The sequence below is a fragment of the Mauremys mutica genome, chromosome 2 (genome assembly GCF_020497125.1).
Source record: "Mauremys mutica isolate MM-2020 ecotype Southern chromosome 2, ASM2049712v1, whole genome shotgun sequence".
Classification (NCBI taxonomy): Eukaryota; Metazoa; Chordata; order Testudines; family Geoemydidae; genus Mauremys; species Mauremys mutica.
In genome coordinates, this window is record NC_059073.1 from 283,095,046 (window position 1) to 283,117,404 (window position 22,359).

The window sequence follows — 22,359 nt, forward strand, 5'->3', positions numbered from 1 at the left end:
GCTAATTCTTTCACAGTGCTCTGAAAACAGAAGGACTGGACAAGAAAAATAAATTGACCAGTAGCTTAAGTTGTAGGATCTTTACTTTAGAAACACTGAATATTCACTCATGTGGGCTTTCATTTAGCAAATACCGTATTCTTCTAATATAATGTAGTGAGAAACAAATTACACAATGCATGTCAAACTTTAACTGCAAATATTTTAATTGCAAATCCCCTGTACTTAATGCTTGATATGTTGGCCATCCTGTTTAGACAGATATCCTATGTCCTGTCAAACTAGAGTTTAATAAGAAATTGCACAGTGATCTAAGGAACCTTGCAGAGGACCCTCAGCTGATGCAAGCTATCATAGCTCCACTGTGGCTATGACAACCTACACCAGCTCAGGATCTGCCTCCTTGTGTTGTGGCTTCATCTACAACACTCTTCTAAATCCTGATTACTACATGTGAGAACAGACAAAGCCATCTGACCAAGACAGCCTGGCTCAAAGATATTATCCTAAATATACTGAAGTCTATGAAATACACAATATCTTATGTAGGATGGTGGAAAAATGCCAGTTAACATTTTCCATTTCTACGAACTGTTTTCCAACTAAGATGCATTTTAGACCTCACTGGACCTCATTCTCTTCGTTTATATTGGATTTACATCAGCATAAATGACCACAGTGAAGTTATTCCCAATCAACACCTGTATGAGAAGAGGATTGGAACCACTCCATTGTACTTAAAAATGTCAAAGAAGTTGCCACCTAAGTAATGAGAAGGATCCCATGTTGGTAGCTTGACAATTGGCTGAACAGTAAAAGCAAAATAAGTGTTTAAAAGTATAGGAAATGTTTGAAAACAAAACATATAAAAGCAGTACAGATTATTACACATGTTCTATTCCAGTGTTTTACACCTATAGATTTATATTAAAAATAGCTAAGAAATGGGAAAATACACACTAGATTAATAAAAACCAGTACCAAGACTATTCACTGTCAACCCATTACCTCTAACAGAATATTCATGTCTATTTAAAATTTTAGTCATCCCAGAATCAAACCATGTGCTTCATCTTAAAACCATAGTCTGATTAAACAGAAATCAATTTAGTTAATTTTTAACGCCACAAAAACGTTTCCCTTACAACTTCTTCATTTAAAAAAGTTCTTTGTAAAAGACCACCATCCAGACCAACGAACAATCTATTGAATGCCAATCACAGCCACTTGCAGTTCTGTATCACCCAGTATATGATGCACTTTCTAATGTACACTATTTCCTGCAAAAATAACTTTACTGGAACCAATAAATTCACTCCCATTGACTCCCTAAATGAAAGGCAGTGGAACACTTAGTTCCAAAACAAGTTAAATGAAGTTTGCATTACTTTCATGTTAATTAAGAAGTCTGTATAAAACAAAGTTTCTTTTGGAACTATATGATCTAAAAAATGTGATGTGTTTGTTCAGGAAAATTGAGTCAAGATGTAAAAATTGTTTTCTGGAAAGTCAAAATTATGACTAGCATTTTTCATAAATGCTGTAAAAGATACCAGGGAAATATAGTCATTAAAATGTAGCTTATTCTTTACATAAAGGCAATTATGCCTTTGGATCAACAAATTAAAAACAATTGTAATAATGCTTGTTAATAGAGGAAAAATTAGTGTGTTTTTCTAATCTCCAGCAGATTATTCAATTTTTAAAAACTGATATTTTTGAAAGGACAAATAGATGCATGATCAATAGATTAATCTGAGTTTGCATAACATTTAAATAAAGTTCCATCTAGCAAACAATGCTGAGACGAGATAACAAGAGCTGCGTACGGGACCTGTACACTCTTACAGCATTGCCTATGTTAACAAAATAGAACAGTTGTAATTATCATTAGAGATCAAAAAGCCAACATTCGAGATGTAGCATGACAGCATATGGCAGACTGCAGATTGACGACTTAAGGAAGTGTCCTTTTTAGTGCTAGTCTTGTATAGCTTCTTTCAGTTCATGTGTCTTTTCATCGCTGTCAAGTTTCACTGGGTTAGTGGATGGTGAGGCCTCAAGGAGTTCAGTTTCTGGAGCATAAGAATCTGTTCTTACTGTTGCCTTTGAAGAAATATCATTAGGAAGAGCAAAGGATGGTAAAGGGGACAGTGAAGGCATTAAATGGTCCAACTGCGACTGTGTAACTGAGCCCTCCGCGTATGTGGTCAGATCTGCAGGGACGGAAGCCGGGGCATGCTCTGAGAACATAAGAGTAAGTTAAACAAACAAACCAAAACTTGTCGGACACCTACCAGAGACTAATTTTGTGGCTGTATTTCTATAGCATAAGCTTGGATGCACTGCAGCCAATGGACTACTCTAATACACCGCAATACAGTGGGTTTCTGATCTAGGACTAGATCTCCTTGGCACTAAGGTAATACACAAGGCTTGCTTAATGATTCTTCTAAAGCTTTATCATCAACCTTCAGAAATTAAGACCCTTTTGTGTTCAGATGCTGAGCACCCATAACTCCCATTGAAGACGAGTGAGCTGGGAATGCTCAGTACTTCTAAAATTCAGACCCTCAGAAGATACATCTCAATATTTTAAGATTAGAAGACATGCAAAATTAAAATATTTTAGTTTACTTTGTTGACATTTTAGCCTCACTACAAAGGGCCCAATTTTGTTTTTATAAGCTAAAGTCTTGTCTTTATTCTTGGAATGTCCCCCCAGACTTAAAAAAGGGAACAGTGTCTTTCTACAAAGAAATTTTCCTTTAAAATAAAAAGTGAAATACTCTTGAATATTTTTAGTTACATTTTTGTTCATTATAAATAGACAGCCTTGCTAAAACAACAGTTTTCCAGCTCTGTGAAAACTGGGCTGCTTTTTATGAAAATCTCCTTGCAGCAAAGATTTACAAGATCTGTATGTTAATTCTCGCATCAGGAGGACCTAAGTGCTTGAATGGGGATCCTCACATTTACCACACTCTGAAAATAAATGTCTCAAAGAGCAAACCATATTCCTGAGATTAAAAAAACTAAATAAATAAACCCTTATGACATTGCCTTATCAAATTTGGAATCCACTGGCTTTAGCTAACCCATTCATGCTTGGCTACCATTTTCCTTGCCTTTTGTATCCTAATTCTATCTCCCTCTCATTTTAGCTGTGCTTTCTGTATGATTTTTCAGCTAGAAGGTTTTCCTAAGAATAAGATATAACACATCCCCAAAAGCTTGACTCTGTAGTTGGGTCATGTACCGCACAGTCTCCTAAGTGGTCACCAATATCAAGCCAACAGGCTGACAATTTTAAACAAACTCACCAAAATAAGTAGTTGTTCCATTGTTAGGTATTAAACTTTCAGTCCCTGCCAAAGATTCTGCAGCTGACATGTTGAAGGGGGCAGAGGAAGGTAAGTTAAGGCTTTTCGTTAAGTCAACAATTTCAGGAAATGAAACACCAGACTCATCTAGAAAACCTGAAGGAAGAATCAACAATGTTCCTTTAAACACAGTATGAAACTCTAGACCATCAAGAAAAATGACACCCAGATTCCTGGAATCAGTGGATTTTTCTCCCTCCTGTATACACCCTTCTCCCTCCTCCCCCCTGAGTAAATGCAAGCAATAGAGCTATTAAAGCACCAAGAAAGAATTCACAGAAGGTACCATTCTGATATAGGGCTTGCTCCAAAGTCCACTGAAGTCAATGTAGAAACTCCCATTGATTTCAGTGGATTTTGGATCAGGCCCATAATCAACACCTGAGTGTTAAAGTTCTGCCAGATTTCTAGTAAGAACATCAAAGGCCACACTTATTCCATATTTAAATAAAAAATGGTGGACTGGAGGATAGGGGATGTGAGAATTAAACTGCAATCATGAATTTAACTGTATGTTCTGAAGAAGAATAACTGAAGTGCTTACCTGGATCCATAACTCTTTGGACAGGAGGAGGAGGGAGAAGTGCGTTTTCCATTGAATACATATTCATTTCTTGACCTGTGGATTCATCCAAGTTCATAACTTCTTCAGAGCTGTCCCTTTGGGAATTAGGTGCCAACAATGGAGCCTAAAATAACAGAGAAGGTTCCCGTTCATACCATTTCTGGTCAATCTGACAAAGGCCTGTCACTGTGAAGGCTCTGCCCCACTGTTCCCAAAAACACAAATTCAGGGGGTGCCAGCTTGAGTATCTCAGCAGCTCTAACTGCTAATAAGAGAGGAGAGAGATTGGTTCCAACATGCCCCAAAACCAAAAAGGGCATTAAATAATCATGATCAGCACCTTGGATTGGGTTTAGAAACCAACTGGAAGCTGGTGTATTCTCTGGAGAACAGGCATAATATGTAGCACACAAGATGCATTGCTAAGTGGGCTGAAACTTCTGACAGAATGGTCCTCAGGGGTAGACTCATGTGAAGCACATTAGCCTCAGTTAGATGGATAACTGGCTATGTTTATACACAAAGAAAGCTCGCAATTTCTTCACCAACTGCAGATGAAACATGAAGTATTCATAGTACAGTGAATCCAAGAGGATCTGAGCTTGCAATCTTGAGTGATAAAAGGCCCAGCTCGATGGAATCTCCTCTGTTGTCATATCCCCCATTCTAGCAGTATCACTTCTCATTTGGCTTGGTCTTCACCAAGCCCACTTTTACTCAAGCCCTTAGCTCATGGAACCTCACCTGTTAGACATTCATAAAAACCCCAAAATAACCTCAGAAGGTACCCTGCAGATATGAACAAATTTTTTATGTACCTCTATGTAGCCATTTATAGATGGCACAGGGGATCGGTCTTCCAATGGCAAAGGTGAAGGTGGTTTGATTTCTTCTTGCTTCTTCTTTGGCATAGCAGCATGTGTTGGAATTCTGTGCAAATAGCCATATCCAATACCACATCCTAAACTGCACGAGAAAAGCAAAGTAAAAGAAACCTGATCGACTACAGTGTGCTTTTCTACAGCTGACTTTGTAAGTGTTTTAAGTTAGGAATCTCTAAGCAGAAGCCTGGTAGAGATTTAGTTTTCTTAACTTATGGGAAAAAATATGGCATTGCAGGAATTGTAGTCATGATTAAGGCCAGATCCACGCTACAAATTTACATCGACGCAGCTGCACCGCTGTAGCACATCTGGTGAAGACAATAAGCAGACAGGAGAGAGCTCTCCTGTCAGCTTTATAACTCCACCTCTGCGAGAGGTGGTAGCTATGTCAGCAGCGGGTTAAGGTCAGTATAACTACATCTCTCGGGATGTGGATTTTTCACACAACTGAGGTGATACTTATTTGGGTATAACTGTATGTTGTGTAGACCAAACCTAACTGTAGCAATACTGAGGCCACGAAGTACTTTGCATCTCAGCTTTAGTCTTGTGTGACTCAAAAACCTCAAGTGCTTCATTTCCACCATCCTTACAAAATGCAGGAGCTGAGAGCAGGAAAACCCCCAAATTAATTCCAAATGAGACACTATTGCAGGGCATAAAGGGTCCACTCCTGTTACTATTGAAGTCAATAGGAATTTTATCATTGGCTTCAACGGGAGCAGGATTAGACCTACGTTATGCCAAATTCACACTCCACAGCTGTTCTCCATTATTTAAAACCTCAGAGCAGAGAAATTGTATGTGAGAATGTTGAGGAAAATAAGACTCAACTGAAAAGTGGAAAGCTATAACAACTGGTGATGTTATTTTACAGAGGAATTTATTTACAAAACGTACCCTATAATCAGGCAGAGACTAATCACAAATCAATACCTTCCTTCTCCACCCCAGGCTCCATTGGGAGTTACGAATAGCTCTCGGCAGGAATCAGTTTCCGTGTTATACACCATCAGCTTCAATGGCTTCCCCTCATGGGATTCAATCAGTGAGAAGAAATCCTCTGACTGATCAAAAAAAGATAGCGTGTTAGCTCTTAAAACAGGTTATTTTATCACCAGCTCCCCACTTTGCAGATATAAGCAGTTATCAATGAAGAGAAAGATCACACTCACTACTCCAAAGGATTAAAGAAGACGACTAAATTGCTGGTGACATTTGATCTTGAAAGGCAGCTAATTTCATTGTCTGGTATAAAGAGGTAATGACTAAGTTGGTCATAAAGAGGTGGCTGTCATTGCCTCCTCCCAGAGCTACATAAATTTGAGGGATGTATAACCAATTAAAGCAGTTGCAATTCACACTTCACAGCATTCGCACAAAGAACTGCAATAGTTAGATCCAAAAAAAGGAAAACTATGCTCTACCTCCTGAAGTATCTGATCTGATCCAACAATGTAGTCCGTGTGGGGCTGCAGACCAGCCAGAGCTGCAGGGGAAGCGGGTTCTACGTCCTGTAAAAGAACGATACAGGTCACCGGCATTCACAGCTGGATAAACAAACTGTCCAACAATTAGAGTAAAAAATTTAACTCAGGAAAAAACGCAAAGTAAAATGATTTGTGTTTAGATTAGAAAAATACCTGAGAACGCTGCATTTAAGTACAATTATCTGTACACTTGAGTACTCAAGATTCATAAAGACCAAACTTAAATTTCATCAGTTCACCACCCAATCCTTGTTTTAATCCAAGTGCAATCTCTCGCTAACCCTCAGACATCTCAACAGGAGAAGTCAAAGATTACGAGATGAAACTAGTTTTTGCTGGAGACCCTTCCCAGACTCTTTTGGCCCACTCCCTAAACCAATATTGACATTTACTTTAAAAATAAAGCTTTTCTGTGCTCTTCTAGCTCCATATTATTTTGATGAGGGTCAGTCAAGCTACAGAGACCAATCCAATTGGAATGCATTTACTTTGCCAGGAATTCTTTACCTGCCAATAAAGTGACAAACAAGAAAAAAAATGTTCAGCATCCAGAAAGAGGATCTTGGGCTAAGACATTAATAACTGCCTACATTCGTGTTCCCTAGCTCAAAAGAAGTCCCTCTCACTGAAAAATTGCTGAAAAATTATATTTGCTTAGGCAAATTTTTAGGACAGTTCCTCTTCTTCTCTTAGCTGACTTCAATGGTGTTAGTGCTTTTGCATGCAAAAATGAACGGAAAATTAAATGTTCCATGTATCGGGAGCACTAAGCGACTAAGTGGCATCTCCAGAGTCTTGAGGCTTCACTCTCCTAACGAGAGTCCTATGGTCGCGAGCATATTTTACCGCATCTTTCAGGTTGACAACGACACTCACATTCCCATCCAGAGAATGCTCGTGAAGACGCTCCTAGCATTTATCAGAACAAGCACCCACTAGGCCCCTAGAAATCAAAGTGGCACATTTTATCTGAAAGTAAATGAGAAATGATATCACTGCTTTAAAGCAATGCCAGGGATTTGCCTTCAGGAAATTTACTCCATCGATGATAACTCCATGAGAAGGGAAACTATGTCAGTGTCTTGCAGAAAGCTTTAAGGCAAAGGTTCTTTAAACTGTGGTACACGAACTTGTAGGAACTGATAGACTGCCTTCTTACAGTGTGTCTCCTTTAAGGGGTTGTGGGATCTAGAACTGACCAATCTGTGTTCTATGGCTTTTAAGGAAACAGGAATTCAATGGAGCAGTACGTTACCTGGTGTTAATCAGGTAGCTACCTCCTTCAAAGGATAAAACCCAGGAAAAAAGACATACTGGAGAGGGAATTACAGGGGAGTATCAAGTCAGGAGAGAGGTTTCCTTGGGTGTAAACTAGAACAGAGACAGGTGGGCTGGGGAACCTCCCTGAATTACAGCCCAGCCCCAGGAAGGAGGGCTGAGGAGCCCTGGAACCAAGGAGAAGAAGTGTGTGAGTCCAAGGATCAAGGGAGGCTCCATGGAATCAGAACATATGAATTGCTATACTGGGTCAGACCAATGGTCCATCTAGCCCAGTATCCTGCCTTCTGACAGTAGCCAGTACCAGAGTTTCAGAGAGAGTGTACAGAACAGGGCAGTTAGAGTGATCCACCCTGTCTTCTCCTCCTGTCTTCTAGCAGACAGATTTAGGGTCACCTGGAAGCATGGGATTGCATCCCTGACCATTAATGGACCTGTCCTCCATAAAATTACCTAGTATTTTTTTAAGCCAGTTATACTTTTGTCCATCACAACATCTTATGGCAATGAATTCCACAGGTTAATTGTGCATTGTGTGAAAGAGAATGGAGCAAGAACTTGGATTCTGGTGGTCTGGGCTGGCGAAACCTGCTTGAATCACAGCACAGACCCATGAAATGGCTGCAGAATCCCTTAATCAAGAGAAAAGTGAGTTGTGAGTCCAGGGGCTGAGGCAGGAAGAGTACTGTGGGAAAGACTCTCCAGAGGCCAGGGGATGCAGTGGGAATGGCAGAGCTCCCTGGCTCAGAAGAAATGAGACAGACACTGGCAACAAGGGTGAGTTGGTCCTGCTTTGAGCAGGAGGTTGGACTAGATGACCTCCTGAGGTCTCTTCCAATCCTAATCTTCTATGATTCTATGAACTGAAGCTGCCTGGTGCCCAAGTTACACAACCTCCCCCCACACCCACCCATGCAGGAAATGTTTTTTCTGTCTCATGAAACTTCCGCATCCGGACAAAGTGGAGACATACATTTTTCCACATGAGGAAAAGACGCGTGTGTGTGTTTTTGTTCTGAAGCAGGCACATCAAGGACTTGAATCTATGTCTCTTAAAGCTGGCATGTTCCAGTTTCAACAAATCAGCATTTTCTGATGAAAACCAGTTTAGTTGAAAAATTCCCACCCTGCTTTAAACATCATGTCCTCTAACCTTCCCACCTAGATTTTCCCCAACCAGACTCCCTTCTCTTCTAACTCCTCCAGGCAGAACTCCACCAGCCAAATTCAAAACTTATTTTACTCTGAGTCCATAAATATTTAAGTTAAGCCTATTAAAGCCTAAAATAAATATGCACAAAAAGAAGAAATATGCATGAGGTAATTTAAACATTAATAACATTTGGGAACTGCTGCATTAAGGCACCAAGTTTATATGCTGAATTGTTTTCATACAGTAAGTTGTTCTTCAAATGAGTGCACATATCCATTCCACTTCAAGCATAGGTATGCCCAATGCAGGCCTACACTGGTGCACTGGGTGTGCACACACCTGAAGTGGAATGGACATGCACAACACATCTCGAAGAACAAGTGACAGGACAGGCCAGTAACCATTTTTACTAAGCTTAAAGCACACAGCCTGAGTACACAGATGTTTCTCTTGCTCACCAGAACATGCCACACGTGTTCATTGGCTCCTTGGAAAGTGCAGAACCTCACACTGGCTCCGAGAAGCCCTTGCCCGCCCCACATGTTGCTAGGGATCACCTCCACCTCGCGCACTTTCATCGATTTGATGTTGTACACCTCCAGCTTCACTGCCTTCTCAGCATTTGCCTTCAACAGATCTTTCAACATGGTGTTTTCTTTATTCTGTGAAACACAGAAAAGGAAAGATTTGTTTCTGACAGTGTCTAGCTGGATCTGGAATGCAAAAACATCAATGAAGAGGCAGGATTTCAATATCTAGAACAAACTAAGCTGGAGACCTAACTTCTACCCTCCATAAAAACCCCACCAGCACTACTTCCTTTGGATACATGAACTAGTGTAACTGATTCTAATCCTGGGTAAGGTTATTCACTACTCGCATCTATTAGTGTCACTCCCGCCACCCCCTTCTTTTGTAATGCTGTTATAACAATTTTGGTCAGTTATACCAGTTCTAAACTGTGTCTACATTACAATAAATAGCTATACTTCATGTAGTGACCTTGATCTTTTTCCTTACCTCACTAATGAAACAATTTTGAAAGTCTTGAAGTAGAATTCTTAAAAGAAATTAGTAGTGACTAAGTTATAACTTAGCTAAACGTTTACTATAGAAGAACAGATGGGATTTTTAAGAACAGTTTTTAGAAATATCTACCAGAATTTCACTATTTCCACATGGTTAATGCAGTGCTTGGGCCGTCACTGGAAGGAGACATTGTACTGACTGTTTCCAATAGAAGATCCAGTCTGATGTAGGTAAGACAGACCTAAAAAGACTCAGCTTCTGTCTGAATACAAGAAAGCAAAGGATCTTCAAAATTGCGAGGGATTTATTTAAACTTATTTGTTGATTTTAATGGTAAAACTGATTTTAAAAATAGAATTCTCCCCACAACAGCTTTGAAAGTCTCCTCTTTCTTCAGGCATTCAAACAGGAACTGCATTCCCTGCATGAGACTGGCTACATGGCAGCTTCCCACTTGTTAATGATTCATTTTCATGTTCATATTTAACCAAGTGTTTACATTTGTTTAACCAAGTGTCGAGTTCTAACAACCTAAAAACTGGGTCTTTCATCTGGTGCCAGAAAACAGCTAGAGGAGATGCCAGAGGATACTCTACCAGTCCTTCAGGGAGTCAAGAGGCACAGAAGATGGGCGACACAGGATCCAAGGGGACAGCTAGAATGGCGCATGGGGAAGATTTTTAAATGTTATTTTAACTTTTATATAGGCTCAGGTTTACAATGCGGGGACTTTGTTAAACAGTTTACTACACAGGCAGATAGTAGTAGCAATTTATGGGGCTTATAGGACAATGAACTACAACTCCACCTCATAAAGACCCCTGAGTGGAAGGACTCAATAGATACCAAATAAGCACACCAAGGAGTCCGAGTCCTATAAAACAGGGAAGGGAAACAAGAGTAGGAGGCTCTCCTGAGAAGTTATTTTTCTTCATTGTTTTAGAAATATGTGACAGCCTGATCCAAGTCCCATTAAAGTCAAAGGAAAGGCTCCCCTGATTTCAGCAGGAGTTCGATCAGGCCTTGACTAAGGCCTGGGTTTGCCTCAGGTAGTTCTTCTGAGTCACTAGAAGAAACAGAGGTTTCTATAAAAAACAGCATGACAAAATAATTCAGGCAAAAACACCCAGTTCCTCTCCTGTTCGCAAATCTAGTGAAAATACACAAAATTTTTCACTGGTTTCTCTTCTGCTCTAGTGAGGATTGCTCAGTGGAGGAACAGTGATAACTCCCTCCACAATCAGCACATTCATTTACTTCCCAGGGCAAGAAAGATTTCACAACTGTCACTACACTGCACCTGGAAACAACTCTGTCAGAAAAAGCAACAGCGATCTGTTCTTTCGAAACAGGAGTATCTAGGTTCTATCCCTATTGCTGATATCAAGTTTCAAGCAGCCATAAAATATGTAGTCTGGCGGGAAGTCCAAGGTGATCATAGATTTCTTACAATATTTTTACCCTGCATTTCAGGCTGTGTGAGATGTTTACACCAGTGCTACAGTGTTAGATCAGATTTGCTAGTCAAGAAGAGACTAATGAATTCAGAAGAAATGGGGTTGATGGTCTCAATCTAGCTTCCCGTGGACATGTGTCCACATAGTGAAAAGCAGACACATTTGCATCAGTTGGCACTCTCAGCATGAAGGCCAAGGATGGAATGAGCCCTCAGACCAAACAATAACTTCACCCACAGCTGATCCCTCTGGGCCAGGTTTTCGACACATTGGCAAGAAAGTGTAGGGAAGCTTGCATGGCTGCCATTCTGACTAAAGACAGCATCAATCTCCCAGAGTCAAGTAGGCCAGCACCTTTTAAGACCACAAAATTAAAATAAAACAATTACTTCATTGAAAATGACTTGTCTTTAGCCACTTACTAGCCTGGTGTGTCCTATTGTGATGATAAAGTCAAAGAAAGGTTCCAACCCGGCCTGCTGAGCTGGAGAGTTTTCTTGAACCTGCAAAATTACACATTTTAAATTACAGTAAGAAAAATCTATACTAAATATCACCAAGTGACAGTGTTGTAAATACTGGATTCAAGAATAAAGTACATTCAGGATTGAACCAAAAGTCCCAATTAAGAGACCTTGAAAGGGTTCTCAGAAATTTGAATTCCCTTTCCTCAATTGTCCGAGCCATGAAATCCATATGTGCCACCTGTGCAACAGTCCTACTAGACAGCAGGTGTCAATTAAACCTCAGCAGGTGAAACTGAGACATTGTATTTTCTACAACTTTAATGGCATTGTAGCTGACAAAGTGCAGGTATATTCTGGCCAGCATTCTTCTATGGTACACTCTTTAAACCAAGGGAATGAGAAGATACACCAGGTACTTTCCAGCACTGGATAATGTTTCCTGAATGTACCTGGTACTATCTGCTGTTTGCAGCAAAAAGGTTAACAAAGTGCTGAATACAGTGCTGTATACACTACTAAATGAATCCAGTTCTTTGGCCTGTGTTGAGCTGGTCAGACAAGATGCTCTACATTCCTTTTGGCCTTAACATCTATGAATGAAACAACCTTTTTGTAGTATTGATATATCCACTCACTCAGTGCTTAGGACAACTACATGTTAAGAATTGCAGAACCGACATCCATGGTGCTTTACAATTGGGCAACATGCCATACAAAGGACAGAAACCCTGCCCTATGAAACTTACAAACTAAGGCCCTGATTCTGCAACTGGATCCCTGTATCCATGCAGCGACCCACTGAAGGCAAGGGAGCTCTCAGCAGGGGTTTATCTGCATGGAGCAGGTTGCAGGATCAGCACCTAAGGGCTGCTCCTCCAGCCACTAAAGATATAGTAACTCCTCACTTAAAGTCGTCCCGGTTAACGTTTCGTTGTTACATTGCTGATCAATGCTTGTTTAAAGTTGCGCAATGCTCCCTTCTAAAGTAGTTTGGCAGCCGCCTGCTTTGTCTACTGCTTGCAGGAAGAGCAGCCTGTTGCAGCTAGCTGGTGGGGCTTGGAACCAGGGTGGACCGGCAGCCCCCCCATCAGCTCCCTGCTCCTCTAAGTTCCCTGTGCAGCAGCTGCCCAGAAGGCTAGCAATTGCAGCTGTCCCTCCTCCCACTGCCATGTGCTGCTCCTGCCCTCTGCCTTGGAGCTGCTCCCCAAGACTCCTGCTTGCTGGGGGCGGAAGGGGAGGAAGAAGGGGGCTGTCAGGGTGTCCCCCTCCCCCCTGCTCCTGCACCCCGCTTGCTGCATCTTCCATAGAGCAGGGGGACACAGGACAGGGCTCAGGAGGGAGCTCAGCAAGCTGATCTAATTAACAAGGCAGTGTACTTAAAGAGGAAATGCGCATCTCTCTCTCTCTCTCACACACACACACACACACACACAGTGTCTGCGATGCTGTCTCCCCTCCTTCCATTCCTGCTGCCTTGTAGAGTGTGAGAGTTAACCCTTGAGTGCTCAGCCAATTGCTAGTTCATCATTTAGCAGTAAGGCATTCCCTGGGAAATATCCCACCCTCTTCCTTCCTCTGACTTCACCACCTCAACCAAGCTTCACAATCATCATTGCTGTGTACAGTATTAAATTGTTTGTTTAAAACTTATACTCTGTGTGTGTGTGTGTGTATATAAACTTTTGTCTGGTGAAAAAAAATTCCCTGGAACCTAACCCCCTCATTTACATTAATTTTTTATGGGGAAATTGGATTTGCTTAACATTGTTTTGCTTAAAGTCGCATTTTTCAGGAACATAACTACAACATTAAGTGAGGAGTTACTGTAGCAAGAGCAGGCCCTTAAGGGCTGACAGTACAGTATACAGAAGCGCCGCAAAGGGGAATGAGTGGTACATGGTCACTGAACACTTCACAGAATAGGTTGATGTTCAGTAGCTTTTTTGCAATTAATAGCTTGTGTGTATCAAAAAGTAAAAAAGCCATAGTCATGTTCATTCCGCTTTAGATTAGAAACATGGATAAAGAGATGATCATGGACACATAAGCGCTCCTAAGTTCTGACCCAAAGAAGTTAATGAATCGCTGTAAGCTATAGTAAAGAAAGCATGAAAGAAGTTACAGCATGTTGATTTTCAACATCTGTACATGCGAGAGAACAAAACAGATTTGTAATATAAAACAAAACCCCTATAGATTATTTATCAATTCAGACAAGGCTACAAAAGAGCAAAATTGACATTAAACGGAGCATCAAAACCTAGAATATATAGGTACATCGGATTGAAAAAATATTTCCACTTAGATGTATGATTAGTTTAAGGTAAAAATGCAGTGTCATATCAAGGTTGCCATGGCAACATTGCTTATATGTGAACAGAAAAGTAAACAGACAGATAAGTCACATGCCCCGTTGATTCTGAGGTCACAATTCCTCTGGAACAAAAATAACCGCCACCCTTCTTACTTTACATTACACCTAAGGCCTGTGAAACCATGGTAGCTCTATTTCCTCTCTAAAACAAACACTACCAGGCTGCTTACAGTAAAACTTAGCTCTAGTCCAGAGGTTCTCAAATTGCGGTCAGTGGACCACCCGTGGTCCGTAAGCTTAGGGTGACCAGATGTCCCGATTTTATAGGGACAGTCCCGATTTTTGGATCTTTTTCTTATATAGGCGCCTATTACCCCCTACCCCCATCCCGATTTTTCACACTTGCTGTCTGGTCATCCTACGCGAGCTCCATTCAGGTAATCCACGGATGGTTCCCTCTAAGGTGCACGCCTAGGCGGCCACACGCAAGAGAATGAAGGGCCACCAAACTAATTAGTGGAGCCTAGGTGCCTGGACCCTGGAGAAGACGCACATGTAAGGTGAGGTGGTGGCCTTGGGGGGGAAATAGGGGGTAGGTGGGAGGGAACAGTGGGGTGAGAGGAGGGGGGAATTTGGGATGTGCAGGGCTGCGGCGGCCAGAGAAAGAGGCGACTTTCCCCAGCTCCAGGGCTGCGGCTGCTGGAGAGAGACAGTCCTCCTTCCCAGCCTCAGCTCTGTGGCTGCTGTGGTGGGGGAGAGACCCCCCTCCTTCCCAGCCCCAGGTCGGGGGCTGCCGTGGGGGGGGACAGAGAGCACATCCATCGCATTAGAAAGGTAAGACAACTGATATTACAATATGAGTTGTGTGCTTTTATTTGTAGAACAAAAAAGTTTATTATTATTAAGGGTTTTTTTATATAGCGCTTTTACCCAAAGCACTTTACAATAGTTAGCTAACCGTACAAACAACATTTGGAAAGATCATTAAGTGGTCCACCGAGACCCTCAGCAATTTTCAAGTGGTCCACGAAAAAAAAGTTTGAGAACCACTGCTCTAGTCTACACTTAAAAGCTTTGCAGCTTTAATTATGCTAGCATAGTAGATGCAGTGATACCACTACAGAAGTGCTTATACAGGTAAAGCTTATTCTGGTTCAGTATAACGAAATAAGCTGTACTGATATAAAAGCACCTTATGTAACTGGGATAAGTGAGTCTACACCAGGGCTTTTACTGGCATAAATGTCACTAAAAAAAGCAAGCCACCAGAAACATATATTTTGAATTGATAGCACATTTGTTGACAGATAGACAACTCAGGGCTGCGTCCCCTAGTCTCCGTGGATCAGCTCTCTCATTTCTCTGAGAACACCCACATGAACCAAAAGATCCTTCAGTTACAACAGGATACGTTGTGGTCACAGGCAGTTTAACTTACATTTTTACGGTTGGGGCTTTTGGGGCTCCCAATTCTGCCTCTGAGGAGCTCAAGAGCAAACAGCATGCCATCTGGTAATGGATCGCCCTCTTTAACATCTTGATGGTGGATGGATACGCTTGATGTTTCCGGCTGATGCTGCCATGGTAGAGTGGCTACATCATTTACCGGACATCTAATTCATTGCTCGTGCTGTCAGTAGCCATATACCAGAAGATGCAGCAACACAATTATGCCAGTAAAACATTTTAAGTGTAGTTCCCGGCCTTACGAATATGCAATAATTAGCCAAGGTATGTCACTTTTAGCCACCATGACAGCAGAGGAACTAGCAGCCTTCAAAATGATGTCAGGGTTTGTGTACTGCTGAAGTGGGCAAGGCTGTTTACCATGAGGGGTTTAAGTTCTAAATACAGTATAAGGAGTCTCAATTAAGGCCCATTCAGCTGGTGTCATATGCTAGCTATTTAACAGTACAGTAAACGCTAAGAAGTGCACAGAAGTGAGTAAATGGAAATGTACACATTTCAAGATGCACTGTTCAGCCTGTCACTTAATGACAAAACTCTACAATATTTATGGGTCAAAAAGGTGCCACTGTAAAATACGTGCCCGTCTTTTTGCTAAAGTTCTGTATGTCCAGCTAGTAGCAGTCACATCAGCACACAGACCAGTGGCGGCTGGTGAACTTTGGGGCCAGTGGGGTGATTTATCAGATCAGCAGGGAGGAGCTGGTGGGATAACAGAAGGAGCTGAGAGGAAGATCTAGGCAGTGGAGGAGCTGGGGGAGGCCCAGAAGAGCAGGGGCCACCCCACAGAGCCCATCCTGTTCCGATCTGCTCCTCCCTGTGGGGGGCCCCACTACCTGGCTTCAGCTCCACACCAGGCTTCCAGCAGCTTCGACTCCCACATTCCCCTTCCTAGTCCATGCTCCCTCTGCACTGACCCTCCGCTGAGTGCCCCCTGCCCAGGCCCAGCACAAGGGATTGGGGGGAGTTCTCAGTCAGCCCGGGCCTCTCCAGTGGAAGAGGAGAGGCGGGGAGGGGAGGGTGAATTCCCATCTGGGTCCTTTCCCATCAGAAAGACCAGGATTGGATGAGATCTCCACCTCGCCTCCATGCCTGCTATGGTCAAGGAGGGGCCTGCCTCACTCCCTTTGTTGTGCCACTAGATCCACCTGGGCCATGAAGTCTGTGCTGGTGACTGGACTGTGTACATTTACTCCCGAGGGGATTCTGCACCAAAAAAATTAAAATTCTGCACACAATATTTTAAAATTCTGCAAATTTTATTTGTCAATAAATAAATGTGGAGGCTCTAGCATGGCAGGTAGCACAGGCCACTGGTTGTGCTGAGGTGGGAGATCACCCTGCACCCCTGGAACATGGACTTGGCTGTGAAGCTGTTGTACTCAGTCCTGACACAGCACAAGGGCCAGACCTGCCTCAGAAACTCCCCAGGGCCCTATCCCTCTGCTCCAGAAATACCAGGTGTGAGCTGGCAAGCTCAGCCCAGCAGGATCAAAGTGTAGAGGGGCTTAGTGTGGGCAGATCTACCTACGTGTGGGGCGAGAGGGTTCTGTGTGGGGCAATCTGGATGTGAGCAGCCCAGTGGGGGGTTCCAGGTGCACGTGCAATGGGACTCTGCGGCGGGGGGAGGTGTCAATGTAAAAGTGACTGGAGCTCAGCAGAAGAGGTTCTGGGTCTGGGGGGATTGGGCTCTGCAGGGGCTCTGGGTGCTGGGAAGTGGGGCTTGGTGGGTTGGGGGTCTGAGTGCAGCTGGTTGGAGCTCATCGGGGGGGGGGTTGGGTACAGGGGGGCCTGGTGCAGAGTGGTAGGGCTCAAAACGGGAGGCCTGGAGGTGAGGTGGGGCTTGGCGGGGGGGGGGTGTATTTAGGAATGGGGGGTCCGGATGCACAGGGGTTGGGCAGACAGGGGAGCAGCTTCCCATACAGTGACCCCTCCCCCCTGTGGCTGAGGAGTGATGGGGAAAGAAGGAGTGGGGGTGCAGAGCCAGGGAAGGTTTCTGGAGGGTGGTCTGACCCAAACCCAGCCCCTCCATGCAGAGGAAGTGCATTCCTTCACCACCCCCAGCCCAGCCAGGACTAGCAGCTGAGTCCGGTGCAGGATAGGATCCACTGGCCTAAACATCCCCAGCCCTGTGTGGGGACACTTTAGCATGTGCTACATTCACCACAGCCTGCAGCTTGGGGTGATGAATTCTGCCTGTGCTACAAGAACATCCTGCTGTTAAATATGAATCGCAGCATATTTAGTCTTGCACTCTCTCTCTCATACACATTTTATCTATAGAGCATGTGTATGTCACTAAATATGCTGTGATTCACATGTACACACACACATCCGTATATATACAAATTAAAAAATACAAAGTGTGCACTTGCCTACTTTGTTGGGGGCAGTGCTATAACACCCTCTATACACCAGTCACCACTGACACAGACTATTCACAATAAGGAGCCCTCCTATTTATCTGCTCTTGATGGTAAAACAACATTGAAAGTTCTGCTCTATTTGTTTCCTGGGTACAGACTGCTTTTGTCTCCTCTACAGGGGAGAGCACTTTGTTAATGATTAATAAATGATATTCGTGTTTGAGATTAGGAGGCTCAGAATCATGTTATTCCTGATATAAGGAGGAGTTGAATAAACATACATTTGTTTTTATTCCATCCAGAAATGTGCTCCAGGAGCCAAGGCCCCTCCAGATTCCATAAACACAGCAGAGGACAAAGGCAAAACAGATTATATACAGATAGTTAAGACAGGCACAGTGTTATGCAAATTAGCCTATCAACAACATCTTTGCCTGACATTTATGCTCCAAGACACACATTCAAAACAACACATGTGCTGGTATCATGCCATACAAAATAATTGTTAAGGACTGCCGGGAGGAAACTGATCTCCTCAAATGTATTATCTTATGGTCTGAGCAGAGATTAATTCCTGTCTAGAACGGTTCATCTTTGTAATGTTAAAAAGAATTAGTGCCACTTAATGACTGATTCTGAACACCATGACAGGAGGAATGAAGAGGATATTAAATGACTAGACAGAAGTCAAAGCTCATATCAAGGTAATTTTTAAGATTACCTGTAACTCAGGAACCATTTGAAGAAAATTCATCAAAATTTATGTAAACATTCTCCTTCGCTTTCAGTGTAAATCCAACAAATTTCAGGCCAAGCCTATTTTCCAATCCATAGTTATAGGGAAGCAAAACTAGACTTTTATAATTAAAGTTGATTGCAAGGATAATGGAGAGACATTACTGCCCCTCAGTATATATAGCAATAATAATATATATATAGTGCATCTCAAAACAATTCAGATGTCCTAACTTTGCCTGGAGAGTTAAATAGGAAGATCAGGCCAAACCCCTCCTTTAACTCCAATAAATTTAAGGTGTACAAACATCCAGCTGATGCCTTAAAATTGAGTTAAATGATTGGTCTTCCTCCTCCTCTGTGTCCTGGCACTTCCAGAGGAAGAAGGGAACAGGTGGAGGGTCGGAAGATGATGGGAGAGATGCCAGCACAAGCCAACATGGCAAATATTTAACATGTCTGCAAAGTCTGACAACGTTTAACGCTCAGTAGCATGTTGAGGTGGAACCTGCCTGGGTTATTTCCATTGCCGCCCTCCCGCCCAGTCCTGTATAACGTGGGCCACAGGGGCAGGCTTATTCCCCATGAACCCTTAACCTGGGGCTGAGCCTTCCTGATACAGAACGTATGTCCAAAAGGGAACGGCATGACCGGGCGGTCGGACCCTGAAGCCTCGGGGCGGTGATGCGCGGACATTTCCCAAAGATCCCTATCATCGAAGCCAGGGAGATGCCTCATCTCCTTCACCCCTGCCCCAGGCGCTGCACAATAGGAGGGACGTATCACAGCACGGATCTCCATCCCTTCCATGGGGCTGTTCCCCAGGACGGAACCCATGCTCCTCAGGGTCTTACCCCCACCCACCTCCTTGGGATGGGTCCAGTCCCAGTCCCCCCAGCCCCTCCCCGGGACCAGATCCGGGTCCCCGCCGAGCCCCTCCCCGGCGCCAGATCTCGGGTCCCCCCGGCCCCTCCCCGGCGCCAGATCCCGGCCCGGGTCCCCCCAGCCCCTCCCCGGCGCCAGATCCCGCCCCCCCCCAGAGCCTCCCCGGGGCCAGACTCCGGGTCCCCCCGGCCCCTCCCCGGGGCCAGATCCCGGCCCGGGTCCCCCCGGCCCCTCCCCGGGGCCAGATCCCGCCCCCCCCCCAGAGCCTCCCCGGGGCCAGACTCCGGGTCCCCCCGGCCCCTCCCCGGGGCCAGATCCCGGCCCGGGTCCCCCCGGCCCCTCCCCGGGGCCAGATCCCGCCCCCCCCGAGCCCCTCCCCGGGGCCAGATCCCGGGTTTCCCCCAGTCCCTCCCCGGGGCCAGACCCCGGGTCCCCCCGGCCCCTCCCCGGGTCCCCCCCGAGCCCCTCCCCGGCGCCAGACCCCGGGTCCCCCCCAGCCCCTCCCTGGGGCCAGATCCCGGGCCCCCCAGTCTCTCCCCGGGGCAGATCCCCGATCCTCACCCCGTGCACATGGAAGCCCTCAGCGCCCCCGTCGGGGATCTCCGAGCTAGAGCCCAGCCCCATCGCCGCACTCCGGGAGCGGGGGGCGCGCAAGGCTCCCGGGCCGCCAGCTCCGCACTGCCAGCACCGCAGACCCGATCAAGCGAGTGCCGAAGCGACCGAGCTGAGCGGCTGCTCAAGCCTGGGTGGAGGGTGGGGCTCTACTCTGGTCGCTGATAGGCTACGACCTTGTCGCGTGACAAGAGACGCGCTAAGTAACGGGGCGGGGCTAGTGGTAGCTCAGGACGCGGCTGGTGGCGGTTGGAGCCGTTCGGTTTCAGCGAGTCTCACCAGCCCCCCGCCCCCCTCGGCTGCCCCAGCCAGGAGCCCGCGCTGTCCCGCCGCCGCCATGACCGAGCGCGACCCCCAGCCCATGGTACAGGCCGCGCCCCGGGGCACTGGGCCGGGGGCGATGGGGAAGGGGCCGGCAGCTGGGAGGGGCGCGCGCGAGGCGCGGCTGAGAACCAGAGACAGGCAGGGGCGCGGGTGCTGCTGAGCCCGGGGACTGGGCGGCGGGTGTGGTACGCGGGGGATCGGGTGCGGGGGTCTCTCCCTCCCTCCCTCGCCCATCCGAGCTTCTTCCTCCCCCCGTCCCGCCTGACCCGAACAGCCCTGCTGGTGTGTGCCCCGCACCCGAGTCACGCCGCCCTTGGATCCCCTCCCTGGCAAAAATTCATGCTCCTCAACCCCACCTATAAACTTGCATAATCCTGCGTGCGTCCCGTCCCCCCTGGCCAGCCCCACTTCTCTACTCCGTCCTGCTTCCGCAGGGCTCTTCTCTTCCCTCCCCCTGCCGACCCGCCCGCCCGCAGCCGCCGGCTTTCTACCCTGCTGCCCCCAAGGCCGCAGAGACTGGCTCTGTGCCGGCCGGCCAGGTGCTGTCCTGTCTTCTCTTCCAGATCCCTTCCCAGGGAGCATTTCAGGCCTGATTCTTCTCCTCTGAGCCTGGTGTGCGCAATCATAGAATCATAAAAGTCTAGGACTGGAAGAGTCTTCAAGAGGTCATCTAGTCCAATCCCCTGCAGTCAAGGCAGGACGATGTAATAACAGACCATCCCTGGCAGGTGTCCAACCAGTTCATGGAAAAACTTCCAGTGATGGAGATTCCACAACCTTCTTAGGTAATTTGTTCCAGGGCTTTACTACCCTGACAGTTTTGAAGTTTTTCCTAATGTCCCACCTAAACTTCCCTTGTTTCAATTCAAACCCATTGCTTCTTGTCCTATCCTCAGAGGTTAGGGAGAATAATTTTGCACCCTTCTCTTTGTAATAACCTTTTACGTACTTGAAAACTGTTGTCATATTGCTGTCCTCCAGTCATTTGGTACAGAAGCTCATTTAAGTGGTAGGTTACAGATGACAGTAGTCCTGCAGTTTCACATTTGATTGAGTTCCTTCAGAACTCTTGGGTGAGTACCATTAGGTCCTGGAGACTTATTACTGTTTAGTTTATCAATTTGTTCCAAAACCTCCTCTAATGACACCTCAGTTTGGGACAGTTCCTCAGATCTGTCACCCAAAAAGAATGGCTCAGGTTTGGGAATCTCCTTCACATCCTCAACAGTGAAGACCGATGCAAAGAATTAATTTAGTTTTTCCCTTATCATCTTTGAGTGCTCCTTTAGCATCTCATTCAGTGGCCCCACTGGTTGTTTATTAGGCTTTCTGCTTCTGATGTATTTAAAAAAAATTGCTATTACTTTTGGAGTCTTTGGCTAGCTGTTCTTCAAATTCTTTTTTGGTCTTTCTAATTTTATTTTTATACTTCATTTGCCAGAGTTTATGCTCTTTTTTATTTTCCTCATTAAGATTTATCTTCCACTTTTTAAAGGATGCCTTTTTGCTTCTCTCTGCTTCTTTTACTTTGTTGTTTAACTATGGTGGCTCGTTTTTGGTTCTCTTACTATATTTTTTAATTCGGGTATACATTTAAGTTGAGCCTCTATTATGGTGTTTTTAAAAGTTTCTACACAGCTTGCAGGGACTTTACTTTTGGTACTGTACCTTTTAATTTCTGTTTCACTAACCTCCTCATTTTGGTGTAGTTCCCCTTTCTGAAATTAAATGCTACAGTGTTGGGCCACTGTGGAGTTTTCCCCACTACAGGGATGTTAAATTTAAGTATATTATGGTCACTATTACCAACCGGTCCAGCTATATTTGCCTCTTGGACCTGATCCTGTGCTCCACTTAGGACTAAATCAAGAATTGCCTCTCCTTGTGGGTTCCAGGACTAGCTGCCCCAAGAAGCAGTCATTTAAGATGTCAAGAAACTTTATCTCAGCA

The 22,359-nt window shown here is 44.8% G+C and overlaps 2 protein-coding genes across 6 annotated transcripts in view; one reads left to right on the plus strand and one right to left on the minus strand.

Annotated features, from left to right (window-relative positions):
- Nucleotides 1-1,135: 1,135 nt before the first annotated feature.
- On the minus strand, nt 1,136-20,190 carry GORASP1 (golgi reassembly stacking protein 1). 2 transcript variants are annotated; one of them, XM_045003639.1, is made up of 9 exons: nt 20,035-20,190; nt 11,662-11,742; nt 9,212-9,415; nt 6,260-6,346; nt 5,769-5,899; nt 4,767-4,914; nt 3,928-4,072; nt 3,324-3,479; nt 1,136-2,243 (listed from the first exon to the last, which is right to left on the minus strand). In XM_045003639.1, the coding sequence occupies exons 1-9, from the start codon at nt 20,095-20,097 to the stop codon at nt 1,981-1,983; spliced, it is 1,278 nt and encodes a 425-aa protein (XP_044859574.1). In that variant the 5' UTR covers nt 20,098-20,190; the 3' UTR covers nt 1,136-1,980. The 2 variants fall into 2 exon arrangements, with proteins under 2 accessions (XP_044859574.1, XP_044859575.1); XM_045003640.1 differs by lacking the exon at nt 20,035-20,190 and adding an exon at nt 9,912-10,044.
- Nucleotides 20,191-20,314: 124 nt separating this feature from the next.
- TTC21A (tetratricopeptide repeat domain 21A) overlaps nt 20,315-22,359 on the plus strand; it is a 63,793-nt gene continuing 61,748 nt past the window's right edge. Inside the window, exons 1-2 of one of the 4 annotated variants that reach the window (XM_045003637.1) lie at nt 20,343-20,449; nt 20,973-21,194. Coding sequence is in view for 2 of the 4 variants with exons in the window: in XM_045003636.1 (XP_044859571.1) it covers nt 20,423-20,449 (27 nt within the window). In the remaining 2 variants the exon portion in view is untranslated. Of the gene's footprint in view, nt 20,450-20,510; nt 21,195-22,359 lie in introns of those variants that run through there. The other 3 variants (XM_045003636.1, XM_045003635.1, XM_045003638.1) reach the window with 3 other exon arrangements.

Bases quoted from the DNA above. Each gene is read 5' to 3' on its own strand.
- GORASP1 (XM_045003639.1), bottom strand. From the start codon at position 20,097: ATGGGGCTGGGCTCTAGCTCGGAGATCCCCGACGGGGGCGCTGAGGGC. The intron at 6,347-9,211 runs GTGAGCAAGAGA...GTTCTTTTACAG, and splicing joins AACACGTGTGGCATGTTCTG to GACGTAGAACCCGCTTCCCC. The intron at 4,073-4,766 runs GTACATAAAAAA...CTGTTATTTTAG, and splicing joins CTATAAATGGCTACATAGAG to GCTCCATTGTTGGCACCTAA.